This window comes from Drosophila pseudoobscura, chromosome X (genome assembly GCF_009870125.1).
Source record: "Drosophila pseudoobscura strain MV-25-SWS-2005 chromosome X, UCI_Dpse_MV25, whole genome shotgun sequence".
In the NCBI taxonomy this organism is placed as follows: domain Eukaryota; kingdom Metazoa; phylum Arthropoda; class Insecta; order Diptera; family Drosophilidae; genus Drosophila; species Drosophila pseudoobscura.
This window is the reverse complement of record NC_046683.1, coordinates 10,812,431-10,826,594: the sequence shown is the minus strand read 5'-3', so window position 1 is coordinate 10,826,594 and position 14,164 is coordinate 10,812,431. Positions and strand designations below refer to the sequence as shown.

General features: G+C 46.4%; 2 protein-coding genes across 6 annotated transcripts in view; one reads left to right on the top strand and one right to left on the bottom strand.

The window, feature by feature from the left end:
- Nucleotides 1–14,164, top strand: part of Dop2R (dopamine D2-like receptor) — a 55,323-nt gene that overhangs the window by 1,124 nt on the left and 40,035 nt on the right. The gene's annotated exons all lie outside the window — the stretch shown is intronic.
- Nucleotides 10,756–11,678, bottom strand: LOC4815016 (uncharacterized). The gene has a single exon (XM_001354914.3). It carries the CDS (start codon nt 11,490–11,492, stop codon nt 10,911–10,913), a length of 582 nt encoding a protein of 193 aa, XP_001354950.2. The 5' UTR covers nt 11,493–11,678; the 3' UTR covers nt 10,756–10,910.

Sequence of the window (14,164 nt, the reverse complement as noted above, 5' to 3'; positions counted from 1 at the left end):
AAAAAGCAAGTCTTTTCCAGACACACAAATACTTCAATATGTACTCGCACGAGTATATACTCGTCCTATATATGTACATACATATGGACATATACTCGTACGAGAATAAAGAATATGAAGACGGAGGGAGAAATGTTGCTTCGGTTGATGTTGTTGTTCATCAGGGGGTAAAACATCTGTGGCTTGTGCTTAAGTTAATTATTATCAATTAATAGCTAATCACGATAAATGTGCATGAAAGCGTTTGGCAAGAAAGCCAAGGAAGTAGCCATACGGGATGGGATGTCCATGTGTTTGTATGTGTGCTGCTGAGTGTGCCATGTGTGAGAGTGGACGGCATGGGAGGGGAGGCAAGGAGCAACAAATGGCAATTGGGTAGGTCTTCAGGCACGCTTAACGCTCTCCCCTGGGCAATACATCTAATTGAACATCCTGTTGACTTGTCACACGCTGCGTATGAGAAATTGCAATTAAAAACACGCATACGCACTGTTGGTCATCGATTAAAAAACAAACTCAAATTGCAGTCAGAATAAAGGATGGCTGTGGACTGGGATGGAAGAATGGAATCTGGAATCGATTGCTTTAAAAGGGATTTAAACACGAGTTTGATTCCACATTTCTTTTTTGTTATTTTCCTCTGGATTGCCATTATTGGCAATGTTTTAACGAAATTGCCAACTTCCACTAATTACAATCTTTGAAGTATAAAGATCTATACTTCGCAATCTCTGATAATTAAGTTTCAGTAGGTATCCAAATCTTTAATTAACGCTATTCTCTGATTCGCGTGTGGCAGTGCACAGATGGTACCTCAGTAGCTCAATGCTTCGATTATTATCTCTACTGAAACTTGGGCCGTATAGATTTAAGTATACCTAGACATAAGTAGAGATTATTATAGAGCTTCTATGATTTTAAACATGCACATTCATGGCTTGTGTCTATGTACATATGTTAATTAATTCTTTTGTTAAGTATTCTGTTCCTGGGCAAGGAGGATCCTAGATTTCATGTACTTCAATCCCTTTTCAATCCTATATATTTCCCCCCCGCTTCTCAAATGTTACCCCAATGCAAATGAAAATGGGAATCAATCAGAAGATATTAACTAGAGTTGGGTGGAAGTGCCAGGGAGGGGGTGTGGGAGGGGCATTATCCTTTATTAATTATCAATGTAATGGACGATTCGAGTCATTTTGCCGCGGCCATTAATGTCGGAAAATGAACAATGAAACGGCAAAATGGCCGCATAAAAGCGAATATTTATGATCTGCTCTCGGGCCTCTCGTCAAATTCAGCCAAAGCTGCACTTCTACCTCGCTTTCTCCCATTCTCACAGTGTGCGTCCTGGTATGTTTTTCGCCGGGCTTCGCCATGGGCTTTGGTCTCGAGGTTTCCCCAGAGGATGACCTGCGAAATGACAGGAAATGCAGGATTATAGATATGGGAATTGGGTGGCGGATTCTCGAGGTGGAATGAGTAGCAATCGCATTCGCATTCGCTGGCTGTTCGAGTTGGAGTGCCCTCAATAAACGACATTTTATTATATTTTCACTCTTCCGCCGTTGTCTGGGCGCCTTGGTGTTGCTTCTGCTTCTGCTCTTCCTCCTTTTCCTTCTCCTTCTCCTTCTCCTCCTCTATCTCCAGCTTCTGTTTCTGCTCCTGTTCGTTCCGTGCTGTGCTCCTTCCGTTACCCATATTTCTGTTCGGTTTTGTTCACTTTTCCTGCTGGGTTTTTTCTTTCGTTCTTTCGTTTTCCCTTTTTGTGGCTCTTGCAGTTTTTCCCGTTCTACCGTTCCACCGTTCTACCGTCATCCCCTTCTACCGTTATCGTTTCAGTTACAAAGCGGCGCGCACTTTACGCTGATTGCTCGCTGGGCGCAAACGTTCCACAGGACGCAGGACACGGGCCAGGACATGCCGTTTTGCGTTGGTTTCGTTTTTTCCTCTTTCCTCTGCTCTGCTCTCTCTCTCTCTCTCTCGCTCTCTTTTAATGTGTGTGTGTTTGTGGGTGGTGTGACTCTGTGTGTGTATGTGTGAGCTGGGCATCGATATCATTGAGTTTATTATTACTTCCTTTTGCAATTATCCTTGTTAGTCCAGGGCCCAGGCAAATGCACAGTGGCTCCTATTTCTAGTCGCAGTGGCAGTTCCAACGGCAGTCCGCATCCTCCTGGCACTAACTTCATTTGACTTCTCTTTCCTCTCTACTCCTGTCCTTGGGCTTCCTTGGTTTTCTGGCTCTTTCTTTCATGGGGCGGCCTCTGTTCACGTCCGTTCTACTGTTTGGGGTTCGGGGGACTGCAGATGCTGGTCAGTGTCATTTGACCGCTGGAGAAAATGGTGCACAATTGGTCTTTGGTCCTTGGCGCCTTGAGGACCCATGTCCTGCGGTTTATGTTCTGCCCGACAATCGAGCAGCGTTTTTACCATAATTCCAGCAAATCAGAGAGAGTGAGAGAAGGAGAGTGTGACCCTCTCGCCCCCTCATATACTGGTGCAATTTGGTGCGTGTGTTCCTGGCATTTCCCTGCTTCTATGCAACAGTCGACAGACCACAATCCTCCCAGTTAGTCTCCAGCAAGAGTGAGAGTCGTAGGGAAAGCGCGAAAAGGCGAGAAGCAACGAGGAAAATCGAGGAAAAACGCTGACACAACGCAAACTCAATCAAACTGTCAACAACAATTTGGTGCCTTCCTTTTTTCCCTTTTTTCGTTGTGGTTTTTTTTTTTTTTTGCTTAGATGCCACGCCCATTCGCTGGGCAGCGGAGACCAATAAGCAAAGCAACTACACCCCCCCCCCCCCCCCCCCCCCGTCTCTAGATCTGGCAGCGTATTGGTGGTGGCTGGTGTCCACACCCAAGTAATAAAAGTGTAGCATACGCTCGGCATTTAATGAAAAGCTGACGAAAAATGCAACACTCGAAGCGGGAGGATCCTTAGGGCCAGTGGCAGTGGCAGTGGCACACCCTTCAGCAGCTCTGCCTTTGCCATCTCCTGCCATCCTCTCCGATCCTCTCCAAGCAGTCGGTAAAAGCAAAGCAAGACCAAATTAAATTAATTAAAGTGCAAGTCCAAGAACAAGAAAAATCTGAGCTTGCGGCACGTGAAACATTCAGTGGCAAGAAAACTCTGAACTAGAGTAAAATCAAGTTAAGTTGAGCTAGATTTTCCCATGGCGGGGGGCTGCAGTTGGTGGTCTCGAAGTGTTGCATAGTTCTGTGTGCAGTGCAACGCCTTTTAATGACCAACGCTTCTGCATGCTGTGCGGCCTGCCACCCACCGCCCGCCGCCCACCACCCAGCAGCCAGCACCCCACATCCAACACCCACTTGAGGTCTCTCTCCGTGGCTCTCTCGCTCTCTCGCTCTCTCTCTCTCTGTGTACCCCCCTGTGTCCACTCGTTGGCATCGCATTTTTTGCAATTAGCGGAATTGTTTCACATTTGCTTCACACTTCTCCCGGCTGCTGGCTCCTGGCTCCTGGCTCCCGGCTCCCGGCTCCCGGCTTGGGGCTCCTGCCTCTGGCTTCGCTCTTCCTCCCTGCTGCTTTTGGTTGCAGTTTATCTGTGGTTGTCTCTCCGCATCCAACCCCCAACCCGCTCTGGTTTGTCACTCGGTTGCGCCACCAGTCTCCCCCTCCCACTCCCGCCTCGCGGTCACCCTGGCGCTGCATCTATCTGTGTGTGTCCACTATTTTGGCACCCATGGGGACTCACTCACAGCTGAATCTTTTAAAACACATCTAAAAAGGATGCGCAAAGAGTGTTTGCGAGCGGATGCGGAAGGGGATATACAAACAGCTTTCTGCACTCTACACACACCACTCTCACCCTCCCCACTCTCTATCTCTCTTCACACATGACTCAGCTGGCTGCACTTTAGTGGGTAACCCAGTTTTCTTTGCTTAAAAGGTTTCCCCTTATTTGGATGCTTTATTTTTGTTGTGTTTTTTTTTTTTTTTTTTGTTCTAGAAACAAATGGGTTTCATAGGTGTCGCCACAATTCGGTTGGTCCAAAGCTCATTTGCAGCATTTCTCAGTTTGTTAGTTTTGTAAGACATCAAACTAAGTCGACTCAGCCGCACGGATATCACTCCAGAGCCCGTGCTCATCCTGCCAGCTTCCTTCCACCTTCGGCTCAGCCAAAGTAAAAATAGAAAAAAAAGTAACAGAGGAAAAATAGGAGCCGAAGGCCGGGCTTAGGGCGAAAATGTGAATACCCTTGCCGTGCCATCCCTTCGGATGCTTTCAAGTCCGCTACACGTCTACGAGTATGAGGATCGTGTTGACTTTACACACACAAAAAATTATGATTATTGTTTGTGTGTTATATGCAAGCACCTTCTGGACATCTTAAGGATCAAAAAAGAGAAATGAGAAACAGAAAACTCGACCGGCAGTTGAAATCGGAACATCTCGCACCGGAAGCGAGAATATATATTGAAACATATATGTCTATCAAATGATGGTAATAGGTAATATGTCTGGGTTGCAAACTCCCGATCAAACTCATTTTACCCTCTGAAAGTGTATTTAAATACAGAAAATGGTAAACAGGGTTTTCGTTCTTTTTTCTGGTGGTTTTTCCTCTTCCTTTTTCTTTTTTTTTTCGGGGCTGCTAACGAGCAGAGCAGGATGGGAATAGGAATATGGCTGACGATGAGAATAAGCATGAGGATGAGGATGAGGATGCTCCTCTCAAACGAGTTATGCGCATTTGGCCGCGAGCCGAGAGATTTGCGCTGCTCATTCCCGGCCTGGTCCTGCTGCTCTCCTGCTCCGCTCCTTGCTTGGTTTTGCCCATTTTCTCTTACTGTCTTTCTTTTGGCAGCGGCAGCAGCAGGTATCATAAACCTCAAGGCGTCCGTCATTTTGTTTACATAAAATCAAGGCAGAGCGGCGACACACACCACACCACACGCAACTTTCTAAAGGGAATCATGCCAACATTATGCCATTACATTTGCATAATTATCATTATGTGTGGGTGTGTGTGTGTGCATATGTATGTATGTGCATGAGAGAAACGAAAAGAGGGAGACCCATACTCTGACATTCACTTTCTTTTGTTTTTCGTAAGTAAATGTTTGCATTTATTTGCATTTCAACAGAGCCAAATAAATATGAAACCACAACACAAAGAAAGAGAGGGAGAAAACCGAAAAGAAGGAGACAGAGAACGTCACAGAAACAGTCAGAGTCAGAGTTAGAGCCACATGGAGGGACTGTGAAAGAGGCAGCAAACGGCAGGAGTATCCCAGTGAAGAAAATGTCTTTGCCAACTTCAAGCTTCAAATTGAATTCAAATTGAAAAACTTTCCAACAGCTGCCCCACAGATCGATTGGTCCCAGAGTTGGATGTCCCGCTGTCGCCACCTGTTGTCGGGAGATCGCTAGTCAGCAGGAACATCGGAATGGAATAGTAAAACAGAAAGTGCATTAGGCAATGGAAAATGACAAAAAGCCCAGGATGTGTGCAACTGAGTTTTGGTAACAGCCCAAGAACTATCCTTTCACTTTTCATAAATGAAATTCATCACTAGAGAGAGAGAGAGAGAGAGAGAAAAATGAAATGAGAGACAGAATGCAATAAAGGAAAGTCAAATCCAAAACAGTCTTCAAGGAGAGATGCCAATCCAAGCCGTTTTTTTTTGTTGTTTCCTGTTTTTCTGCAACAATAGTGGGAAACCTGAGAAATTTCCAATTAAGTAGCGGCTGTTCGTAGCTGGCTTTTGAAAATTGAACAACGTCAACGGTGCCTTGGTACCCAGGTACCAGGTGCCTTGGAAATGGTTCGAATGAAGCAAGAAGCCCAGTCGAAAAATGTGCTCCAGTCTACCAATTCCAATCTCCATCTGAATCTGCGCCGATGGCTGTCCCTGTGCCTGTGGATATTTCTGTTTGGAATGAAAGTCAATGTCACTATGTGTGCGTGTCCACTGACAAGTCCACTGTTCACTGCCCAACCTGAAGTCCATGCACAGGTCAAGATTCTGACCACGGCGAGAAGAGGTATCGGTGGGAATGGACCGGCCAGCAGTCACCAGCTACCAGGCCTCCGAGGCCACCGAGAAAAAGGCGTTGACAAGCGACAGGCATAAAAGTCAGAAACATTCTCGGCTCCAATCCACTTGACTGCACTCCGCTCCAGACCGTGTGCGGTGCCTGTGCCTGTGCCTCCCCAGTGACAATTGGCCAGGCATTGGAATTATGCGAGCACCAAGGAAAAGCATCCCACGATCCAGTATACACTGCTGTCCATTCCTTTTATGCGTCGTCGACTGTCCCGTGTCCACAATGTCCTGCTCGAAGGCTGGTTATGCCAGGGATGCGAAGGTGCGAAGAAAATACCGCGTAAAGACAGAGAAATTGCGTATTTTTTGTTTCGATTCATTTCGAGAAGAGTTATTTTAAGCAGAGTGGATGCACTTGTTCTGAAATGATTTGGATTGGGTGTCCAGAACGAAATGAGGGAGGTCTACTGTTCAGTTTTCTACAGGCTTTAAGGCTAGTAGTTGCGATGGGTTGGGCATAAAGATGAGCAGAAGAAAACAGTCAAATAATTGAGCTGAATCTGAAATGGGTCTTATAAGTGACGGAAGCGCAATGAGAGTAACAGGAACTGGTCGACTGGTGGGGTTTGCCCCACTCCCGTCTGTCCATACATAAACACAGATACGCCATTGCACAACCACACAACAAACACTCATTGTTCTGGGCTCATTGTGAAACATTCAGACGATTTGGTAATTGGAAAATGTTACAAATTTTTGCAGATTAACAGCGGCAATAAAGACAGAGCCCCCGAATGTGTGTGTGTGTCTGTGTGCGAGTACTCCTATCTATGTATGCGGCAAGCAAACAATCAAATACAGACTTTCACCCACACCGCACCGCACCGCACCACCCTACTTTGCCCTCATTTCACGCACACACACAAACACTTGTTGAAAAATCATAAAAATTTTATGTACTTAAAATTCTCGTACAGCCGCCAAACAATGCCCAACATCAACAGCAATATCAACAGCAGAAGAGCAGAATACGAACATAAAACATAATAAAAATCCCCAACAAAAAATAAGAGAACGGGAGAAAATGTTCAGAAAATTGCCAACAAGTTTGGGCCAAACAAAAAACCTGCCCAGACTGCCAGTCAAATTTGTTTAAATGCAATTTTGCGGCTCTTCTGGATTGCTGCTCAAGGTCCTTCTCCTTCTTTAGGTGCTGTTTTTGTTTTTTTTTTTTGGTGGGGGCTAAACGTATATGCAATCGAAGTTTTTGAGAGATTATTTGCCTTGGAGATTGAGGCTAAGAGAAGTCCAATTGAAATTTCAAATAAAGTGCGAAATGAAGCAGAGCTTAAGATGAATGTCAGAGCAGCCGGGCAAGAGGGCTGCTGGCCAGTCTTTGGTCTGGTCGAGCAATGGCATTTACTGGTTTATTGGAACTGAGACTGCGGCATGACACGGCTTGCACTTCAGACGGATTCCAGTCTGAAGGACGAATATAATGTACACTTGAAAAGCTTGGCAGCTTTATATTTGAAAAGAAGTTATTTCTTTAAAAGCAATTTAGCAAAAAACACTGTTTGTACGAGTACCTACCTATACATGAACTTTAGAATACAATACATACAGAATATCGAACGAGCAGAAGATATCAAGATGTCCTTACTGTCTGTCTGTCTATCTCTAAATTAAAAAGTGCAATTAATTTTGCTGTGGATGGAGGAATAAAAATCAATTGAGATACCATTCAGAGCCCTTGACAACAGAAAGAAAAAAACTGAAGGAAGAGAAAAATGAACTATGGACTCATCCACCGATGGCTGCCAATCGAATAATTGTACTACTCAGAAGGCGCTTGCTCGATATTTGAAAGAATTTTGTGCTAATTGTTATTGGAGGGGTGTTTGGATTTTGAATAGTACCTAATGTGTACTAGAATGATTATTAGCATAAGCATTAAGGGTTAACTGCCCCAGTAGGTGTTCTTTATGGCGTCGTGTTCGGCTTGGGGTAGGCTGTTTCTAAGGCTAATTGGTCGCCACCAGGCACGACATTCCTCTCTTTGACTCCCTCGCGGTCATGAGTGGGGAGTATCAGTATCGTGCACGGTCCGCATAAATCTCGTGGGCGACTGAGACTGGGGCTAGGGCTGGGGCAACCGGATTCCGGTGCGTGCGTGCCGTCGATCGGGGGCTGGTGATAGCGGTCTAAATGCAAGTTCCATTCGCTAATTGTTCGCCATGTTTTGCGCTGACAATTCGCTTTTAGCCAATTTATTCATGCAGCAAGCACTCACGAGAATGTCACGAGATGGGGAGGCGGATGGAATGACGATGATGGTGATGATGAGACGCTGCTAATTAATTAATTAGCCCACTCCCATTCCCATTCCCACTCCCCACTACCACTGCTTGTACTGCCCCTCTCCTTTCAAAAAGAGGGGGCGTGGCCAGTGAGTGGTTTCGTGATTTATGATAAAAACACTTTCTCTTTACCATTTTTTTCCACTTTTCGCTCTTTCTTGCTGTCTGGTTTCCTTTGTAATTTCTGCGATTTGGTGAAAATGTTTTCCTTCTGGCCTCTCCAACACGCAAAAATGACATTTTTATTGTTGGTATTTTGCATGGACTGAAGAGAGCGGGGGACATGATGAGGGGCTGTAGTGGCTGTAGAGGCTGTAGGGGTGTCGTATCATCATTAGGCTTTCCCATTCGTTAGGACAGCAGCAGCAGCAGCAGCGTGAGGCGCGTGCATCAGGTTGCAAAAGGGTCGAGAAAACCAAAGGGGAGCGGCACAAAAACAGAGCAGAACGGGGGAAGGGGGACGGGGCCAAGCCTTAAGGTGGCCCATGTTGACGATGCTAATTAGCCTCCACTTCGTCATTGTCCTCGGCTGTCCTCAGCTGTGGCCCGTGCGATTGGCCCGAAGGACAGAAAGCCCGGCCGGCAACTCTTGTTCTTTATAGACAGACGAGAAGACAAACAGAAAGGCGAGCGGACAAATGAAGAGATGGACTGACGGACCGACAGCACAAACAGAGAGTCCGACTGACGGACATCTTGATGAAAAAATTAAGAAAAGTGAAGGAAGAGTTTGAGACACACAGATTGACGGACAAAAGGCAGAGGCAGCACAGAAATTCGAACAGATCAAGATTGGAGTGACGACAGTCAACGAATAATCGGAAAGGATGGAAAAGTTACGATAAAAAATGATCGATTATTAGTCTCGACTGTCACATACCAAAAAAAAAGAGAAAAACGAAGGGAAAATTCCATTCTTTCGTACGATTCCTGTACCATCTAAAAATCGGTGTGTTTATCCATAGAATTGGGTGTCCAATTATTGTCCCACTCCACAGCCAGCTGTGAGTGGAGTGGGGGGGATCCTTTGTTCATTGCTAATGTCTCGGAAAGTTTTCTCCTTCCAGCATCCACTCGCACCCACCCCTCTTCAATCATTCTATCCTCTTGGTTGTGGGTTGTCTTTAAAATATTTTTGGAGCAATGTTCCTAAAAATACACAGCAAATGGGCCGTAACTGAATAGGAGCAGACCAACAACAGGCCCGTCAAGGCTTGGCATGGCATGGGACTGTTCCTCAAGACAAGTCGAGGGGAAACAGGGTAACAGAGAAACAAGGCAACGGGAAACACAAAGCAGCCACGCACCACAATGTGCTTGAGTGGGTGAATATATCTGTGTGGTGTGTGTGTTGTGTGTGTGTATCTGTGGAAGAGCCAAGGAAAAATAAACAAAAGCTCTGCTCGGCCATTGTTTGCTTAGGCATGTACTCACAGAAACACACACGCACACTCACACGCGCACGCACACGCACACGCACACGCTGGCAGTTGGAGAAGGTGGATGAAAATTCATAATTCCACACTGCGTGCAGATTCTTTTTGTTCACTACTCAGTGGCCACATTGCGTCTACGTAATGCGGTCTGTGCTCCTTGCCGACTACATTACGTATACGTAATGGAATCTTTGCTCCTCAGTGACCACAGCGCCTAATCGTCCTGCCTGCCTACGCTCCATACAGCGCAACCACAAATCATATTGCAGAAATTGTATGAATAATAATAACCAACGAAAATTGGTCTTCAAGTGAAACGAAATCAAATTAGACAAAAGTTCTGATGACTTTTTGCGTCCAGCCTCTGGAACGGGAACGGGAGGCTCACCCACCGCAACGGCGGCAACAATCGGGGAACAGAAAGCAGAATAAGCAGACCGCAGACGAGCACCGAACCGAGCGACCGCCACCACCCATTGGTGAGAGCACAGGGGAGACCCCACCCCATAGGAGAAGGCCGACAATTTGTCAATTGACGCGCATCCAGGCGCTGGCAGGTCCTTCCGCCCGGCTAACCCTCAATGCCAACCCTAGAAATGCCAAGTCAATTTTCATAGAAATTTTACTGCAGTCCATCATACAACTGGCCCCGCCCCAGTGCCGCCCCCGGGCACGCTTTCGTTGTATCCTTTGGAACGGTCTTTAGAGCTTTTTGAGTCCATCTGGCTGGAATAAATACATTTTCAGCGTCAAGTTGCCGCCTCTTCTTCTGCTTTCGGCCCTCTGTCCGGGTCCGGGACCGGGTCCGGGCGCGGGTCCTGGTCCTGCTCCTGGTCCCGGTCTCGGTCCCGGTCCTGGCTTGTCTGGTCTGGTCTGGTCCTGTCCCGGCTGACTGCCTAGGCAATGATCATCGCCAGGCGGTCAAAGAGTTGTTGTTCAGGTTGAGCACTCCTCTGTGTTGTCCACTCCTGTATCTAATTGAAAGCACTTTCTGAAGGGCTCGTTTTGTGCTGGGTGCCCGGTAAATCGTATTGATGGACTTGACACCAGAGCGGGGCAGAGTATGGATAGAAGACAGGAACAGTAACAAGTAATTCTAGGCTTTGGGGGACAATGAATCAGCATCGGCCGATTGCAAGTCCTTCTCCAGCTGCTTTTTTAGCTTTTCGTTATCCATGTGCTCTTGAAGTTCGTCCGCTATCTGTTGGAGTGTCTTGCCTTCAGTCTCCTTCTGCTCGTCATGGGACTCCCAGGGATCCGTGGCCCAAGTTGCACTCAGCGAGAAGCCGGCAGCTATCGATGTGATCAAAGTTCCCACAATAATCGTCTCGTGCTGAAGGTAGTACTGCTCAGCCTCTCCGCCGTAGTAGCACATCGCGGTCTTTATGCACATGTAGATATTGGCCACAATTCTGGACCAAAAGAACAGAGCCAGAACCTCCATGATGAAAATACTTAGCAACACCTCGATAACGAAGCTGGAAAGCCAGCCCATGCGGCGCTTGTAGTGCTTCGGCAGAAGCTCCAAGTCCTGAAGGAAGTACAGTAGGCCGCAGTACACTATCCAGCCAGCGAAGAAGGTCCCAGGCACCAGGACGTAATCCATGCCCACGAATACACTGGCCTGAAGCCCCACATGTAGCATTGTTGTGGCCAGAATCACCAAATTCGAAACCATGATTGATGCGAAACGGATTTGTGGCTTTTTCGATAATGAAAACAAAGTAGGAAAACTGCCGAATAAATGCTCGTTAATTTGTTTAAAAATATTTTTTGTAATGCCGAAAAATGTTTGTGCTGTAGTCAAGTTAAGTTACTGGAATGAGATGTGTACGGTCTCCTATCTTTAAAACAAACTGAAATTCCATGAGCTCGGAAAACTCTATGCTTATATGATTTGCCAGAATACTACAAAAATGTTGTCGTTTCTTATAGAATGATAAGTCCCACTTGAATTTCTCATTTTCGTCTGACAATTTGACAATTGACAACAAATTCCATAAAATTACGGATACCTTACGATGAAAAATGCTCCCAGGCTTAGGTCTGTCGATGGCTGTCGTTATCTGACATCTTTTGGTGCCACCTTTTGGGTCAGTTAATTCGGTTAACCGCATTGGTTTTACCACCCTCGGTCACGCCTTTTCTCGGTTAACACCGCCGCCCATCGCCAGCCCCAGCCCCACCTGGCTTGGGGTAATTAGAACTCGAAAATTTCCAATTAATTCCAATTCCAAATTCGCAAATGGCAAACAATTTGCATGCATTTTGCAGTCGGCTAGGCCAACTCATTAGTTCTCATCCACACAGCCCGTGCCCGACACCGACCCCCCGGACTCCGGACACCCGGACACCGGCCCCGTCCCCGGCTCCCTAATCCCTTGTCACGCCCATTTATGTTCATAAATTATGCAGTCAACCTCTGATGCTCATTGACCCAAAAGGCAGCCCTCTCCTAGGCCACGTCTTTGGGGCAGCTGTCGAAATGTTATTTCATTCCTTTTTTCCTCATTTTTTGCCGCTTTTTCTGCTGGGTTTTTGGCTCGGCTGGACGGCTGGACGGCTGGAGAAAACCGTTTGATCCCTTCCGGCTTAGCCGGGACTAAAAGTAGAGCAGGACGAAAATAAAATTAAAAAAACACACACACAAACACACACAAAAACAGGCAAGTAGGGGGGCAAGTCAGCGACAGAGACAACTTTAAATTTATTACAAAACCCGATAAAAGCCAAAGCCAAGCCCAGCCAAAGACAAAATTATTTATTTGCCTTTAACTTTGCTGCTGCTTTTCTTTTTTCGGTTCCCTTTTTCTGTTTTTCTTTTTGGGATGGGTAGGGAGGGCAGGGAAGGGAAGAACGGGCAGGGCAGAGCAATCAAAAAAAGCAAAATCTGTAGAGGAGGAGGAGGCCAAATAGTCGACACAGCATAAACCAAAGTTTATTTATTTGATATGCACAGAATCTAGGGATAGACAGTGAGCAGGGGTCCAGGGGGGCAGGGGCAGGAGCGGGCAGGGGGGCAGGGGCTGGAGCAGGCGAGTGCCAGGCAATCTAGAGCATCCTGGCCATTTTAGTAAATTTTTTTTTGGAAAAACATTTAGCGACAGTCTTGAGCACTGCGAAAAAATACGTTCTAGAATCTGGAAATGCTCTTGAAATCGTGAGAAGCAAACCATCAATGCAACCTGTAGATGTTTCTTAAGCATTTCTATGGACATTCCTATTGAATAACATTCATAGCCCACGCAATGCGATAATCGATATCCATGGAGATCTCATATTTGTTATGAAATTACTTTAATGTGTGACAACTGCCGCACTGGAAATGTGTCGAGAATTGTTTAAGGCGACTTAGGGAAGTTCCAGCCTAACTCAGGGACTGACAATTTTGCCTCAGTGATGGTGGGGTGCGGGTGCTGGCTTTGACTGAAAAGCCGCCTGGCGTTGACCATCCTCTTTACCCTCTCCCATTTTTGCATCTCTGTATATCGTCGCAGTATCACCCCCAAGTCGATGTTTGTCTGAGGCTTTCCTCCAGTCCATTGAAAGTTTTGTTTTCGTCGCATCGGGCACGTACAATGGACTTGGACCCCATCACACATACGAGTATTCCCCATGTAGTCACTCACACACACACACACACACACACAAATCGTGTGTGGCATGTGGGGCAAGTTTTGCTCTATTTGCCTATGTAGATTTCGACCAACAGTTCACATTTATTTGGGTCCTCTTCCCCGCTGCTTTTACTTTCGCTGTTGTTAGGCAAACAACAATAAGAGCAGAAAGTCAAATTTGGCAGGGGAAAAGCAGAGCAGGAGAACGGGGGAACAGGGGAACAGGCAGAATAGGGGTGAAAAAAGGGGAGAAAGGGGTCTGGGAGATACGCCAGATCGGGCTTATATAAAATATGAGATATCCGTCCCTTCGGTTTGTGCACTCTCTCTCTCTCTATCTCTCTCTTTCTGTTTCTCTTTTTACAGCCTGGCCTGGGTTTTTATTTTTCATATATAAATATGTTAAATTCATGATATTTAAATTAGTTAGCCAACAGTTTGTCCTTGGTCCCTCTGGGGATGGCTCTGGCTCCCCCAGCAAAAGTCTCTAACCCGCTGGTGCCCAAAAAAGTAGGCAACACAAAGGGCAACCCAAGCTGCTGCTGCTGCCTGCTCCTGCTGCTGCCTGCACTGGCCGAACATTCAATTATGAGCCTGGCCTGAAAGCTTAGAATCTCTGTCTCTGCTTCCTTCTCTGTCTCTAGCTCATCTGCCATTAGCATTTCGAATGCCAAACATGACAGAGAGACGTAGAAGGAGATGGAGAGAGAGAGCGAAAGAGATCTCTCATCGG